Source organism: Parathielavia appendiculata (assembly GCF_033297405.1).
Source record: "Parathielavia appendiculata strain CBS 731.68 unplaced genomic scaffold N657scaffold_17, whole genome shotgun sequence".
NCBI lineage: Eukaryota > Fungi > Ascomycota > Sordariomycetes > Sordariales > Chaetomiaceae > Parathielavia > Parathielavia appendiculata.
Genome location: NW_026944236.1, coordinates 316,006 through 319,280, shown reverse-complemented (window position 1 = coordinate 319,280; position 3,275 = coordinate 316,006). Strand labels below are relative to the sequence as shown.

Below are 3,275 nucleotides of genomic sequence, written 5' to 3'. Positions count from 1 at the left end.
TTATTCCATCTACCGGCGCGTCGTATCTAGTCCATATGAGCATCTCCAGAGTAAGTTGGCCAAGCTGCACGGAGCGAGGTATATCAAGAGGGAAACACTATATAAATCGAAAGCTGTTGACTTACTTGTCCTTCTGACACTCCATCCATGTCGGCGTTTTGTGCCGCAGCAACGCGAGGCGCATGCGAGACCTTAGAAGTTTTGATTCCACAGGCGGCATACAACCTCGACGTCCACGAATTTGCCGTCTGCGCTGAGAGCTCCTTCGTCGCTTCCTTTGCAGACCGGCGCAAGACCTTAATGTCGTACCAGTGCTCGCTACGCTGAAAAGTAGGAAACGGCTCTGCCCGCTCGACTTGCCAACGCCAAAAGAAATAAAACGCGATCGCGCTAACAAGACAACAGCGGACATCGCGGTGCCGTAGGGCGGCGCCGTACTCCATCCGGCCGTGTTGGTTCGTCTTGCCCTGGTTCATGACGACGACGAGGGCGTACGTTGGGAATTCCCTTGATTTCTGGCCCTCGTTGGGGAGCTCTAAACGGAAGCAGTCCGGGAGCTCCATTGGCCGGCGGTTGCTCTGGCGGAGGAGCATGTGATTGCCAAACAGAAAGTCGACCTGCGTCCGGAGAAGGCACGAGATGTCGCTGCTATCCTCTCGCCATGCGGCCTCGTGGTGTTGAGGAAGTTGTGCCTTTGTATAGGCGTCTTTGATCGTTCCCTCGAGGCGGTCCGAGTACTCGGTGCGCTTGCGAGCCCAGACGACGGCGAGGATACTCTTTTTCAACGCTTTAAGGGCTATCCCTTGAGGACGGGGCGCCGGGTTGATGTGCCGGCTCTTCTGTTCGTCGTACAGCCTCTGTATCGCTGCGATGTAGGTGCGTACAGAGTTATAGGCGAGTTCGAGAGCCGGGGCGGCGATCAGGGGCTCGTTGTCGTCCTCCTCGAACTTGGTCGCTACCGCCGCATGCGCCGGAGTAGTGGCAACTTCAATGGTCTCGCCTGCTCAAAGGCTTAGCGGGGAGCACAGAGCTGGTTACCCAGCCAACCGGCTAGGGAGCGCTACTTTCATCACGCCGTTGCCGTTTGGCGGCGACAGCTTGTCCTACGGCCACAGCAGCGTCTCGGCGGCGTTTCCTCTGCTTCTCAAGGCGGTGCCCTTTCCGGGGGGCTCGGCTTACAACTTCCGTCTTCATAAAAAGGAGCAGCTTGCCTTCGTCGACAAGATCGCCGGGGAGCGGTCGCCCTAGCGGCCAGGTCGACTGTCTAACGGCCCAATCCTCAGGAATCGGGTCCCAATGCTTGAAGCACCAATCCTATCGTAGTATCAGAAATGGGATTAAGAGTCGTACCAGGAAGGGGACCAGCTGACCTTCCACTCTTGCTGTTTAGGCTTGTAGGTTTTGACTGTGTTTTGGGGCACCGTACCCTCCAGGTTTAGGAGATAATATTCCATTGCCTCGCGTATGCGAGCATCCTCAATTGCAGTGGCCGCCATAGTCATCGGGCGAGAAAGGAATGATTAGGGGTTTGTCCTAGGGTGGTAACCGTGGACAGCAGTGGTGTTTGAGTGCCGATGCTCTCTGCGCTGCGTAACGTTAGTTCTCGCCGTCGTCGCGTCTTTTGGAAGGTCTGCGCACGTAAAGTCTAGTCACGTGGCCTTCTACTTCGCCATTTCTTTCTGCGGGCCGCGCGCGTTTTGTATTGGGTTTTCCACGAGAAATCGAAGGCCCATCAAGGCAAATGACCTGCAAGCACGGAGCCGAATTTGGCGGGGAAAATGGAGGACCCGCCGGTTTTTGGCGGTCCGAAAACCTGGTTTTTGGTACGCTCGGACCTGTGATACCAACTGACATGACAGGCTTGAATTAAGATAAAATGGGATTCAAGTAACGTATCTTATAAGCTAATGACCCACCCCTTCCCGCCACCATAACAACTATCCTCAAATATACCGCAACAACACTAAGAACTAACTACAATTACATCGGAAGCAGGTTGTTGAACTGAATTGGCTCCTTGGCACCTGAATTCAGGGGCTGGGCACTGTTGCCCAATGCAGTAAGCGTGGAAGACTCGTCACCCACCCAAAAGCAGGGTCTGGCGAGGGTCCCGAAGCCCTCGGTTCTTTCAAGCAACACACACACATGACGCATGGTTCAGACAGCCAATTCAAGCTTCATCTTGTGCCTCGATTGATGCAGTGTCACCTGGTTGGTCTATGCCTATTCGAGCCTGTAACTGTTGCTGTTCAACAGCTGGGAAATGCGGGGTGCTCGGATACTTTTGACCCCACACTGTATCTACGGATCCGTAGACGATTTTGCCAAGCCTAAGGTATGGATCCTGCATGCTTGTCCGGTTCAATGCCGCCGTCTTACAACGTCGAAGTTGCGAGCTCGACACTTCCTGGTAAGCCGAACTCGTTGTTTGACAGCTGCCTACAGGACGCAGGACCTCACGCTAGTCATTTATCCGCTGCTGTGAAAAGGCACTGCAAGATACCTTAAGCCAATCCTGGCTATGCGTTATGCAACGTGTGACCAATGATTGTGATCGAATGATCTCGGCTGGAATCCGACTTCATGCCGTATCCAACAGCGCCAACACGCTCACAGAATTGGGGCCCAAGCAGGAATTTTCTGCAGAACCCCTATGAGATGGTTCCCAACCTAGGATAGAGCCTCGTAAAGTCTCCAGTCGAGTCTCTTGAAGTTTCACGGCTTTCTGGTGGCCCGCAAAGAGTTGGAGATGATCAGGTCAACTTGATATGAAAGCTTACGAGCTGTCAACCACTGTGTGGCCCCTTGGTGGCAAACCCGTATTATCCGTCATGAAGTTGGCACTAGAAGAACCGTCAATGTCGGTCAGCGGCGCAATGCAGAAGACTTGGTGCATGAGCTCGGATGGATATCCTATTATTGACTTGGCGAGTTTGCAGTCCGAGTTTGATTTTTGAATCGCTTCTGCATTTTCCACCAAATTCCTACACACCTTAGCCCTTTCGACTTAGAACCTCCTACACCAGTCACACCAAACGTTTGGCAGCGAACACCACCAGTACCCCTTTTGGTCAAGGCCATGGAATGCCAAGACACCATCGATAATAACGTATATACATGCTAAATACAGTAGTAGCTTAATAACTGATATCAACTAGGCAGCAAAGGATAAACGTTTGAACGACATATAATTATACCTATATAGCTAACGTGATTCACCATTGACTCGGACACCCCATTGAGTCGGACACATTTTCCGGACTATGCCACTACAA

General features: G+C 52.7%; 3 protein-coding genes across 3 annotated transcripts; all 3 read right to left on the bottom strand.

Annotated features, from left to right (window-relative positions):
- Positions 1 to 2: 2 nt before the first annotated feature.
- Positions 3 to 395, bottom strand: N657DRAFT_536709 (uncharacterized protein; the record flags this gene model as incomplete). The annotated part of the gene is made up of 2 exons (XM_062787786.1): positions 3 to 26; positions 126 to 395. Coding segments are annotated over 2 exons (294 nt in total), but the record flags the coding sequence as incomplete, so codon positions are not given.
- Positions 396 to 868: 473 nt separating this feature from the next.
- Positions 869 to 1,517, bottom strand: N657DRAFT_649203 (uncharacterized protein). The gene has a single exon (XM_062793672.1). The coding sequence runs from the start codon at positions 1,494 to 1,496 to the stop codon at positions 1,338 to 1,340; it is 159 nt and encodes a 52-aa protein (XP_062644174.1). The 5' UTR covers positions 1,497 to 1,517; the 3' UTR covers positions 869 to 1,337.
- Positions 1,518 to 1,942: 425 nt separating this feature from the next.
- On the bottom strand, positions 1,943 to 2,187 carry N657DRAFT_161225 (uncharacterized protein). Its single transcript, XM_062786017.1, has one exon. The coding sequence runs from the start codon at positions 2,152 to 2,154 to the stop codon at positions 1,981 to 1,983; it is 174 nt and encodes a 57-aa protein (XP_062644173.1). The 5' UTR covers positions 2,155 to 2,187; the 3' UTR covers positions 1,943 to 1,980.
- Positions 2,188 to 3,275: the final 1,088 nt, after the last annotated feature.

What these genes read in the sequence shown, in the direction of transcription:
- N657DRAFT_649203 (XM_062793672.1), bottom strand. Translation starts at nt 1,496, where the DNA reads ATGGCGGCCACTGCAATTGAGGATGCTCGCATACGCGAGGCAATGGAA.
- N657DRAFT_161225 (XM_062786017.1), bottom strand. Translation starts at nt 2,154, where the DNA reads ATGCGTCATGTGTGTGTGTTGCTTGAAAGAACCGAGGGCTTCGGGACC.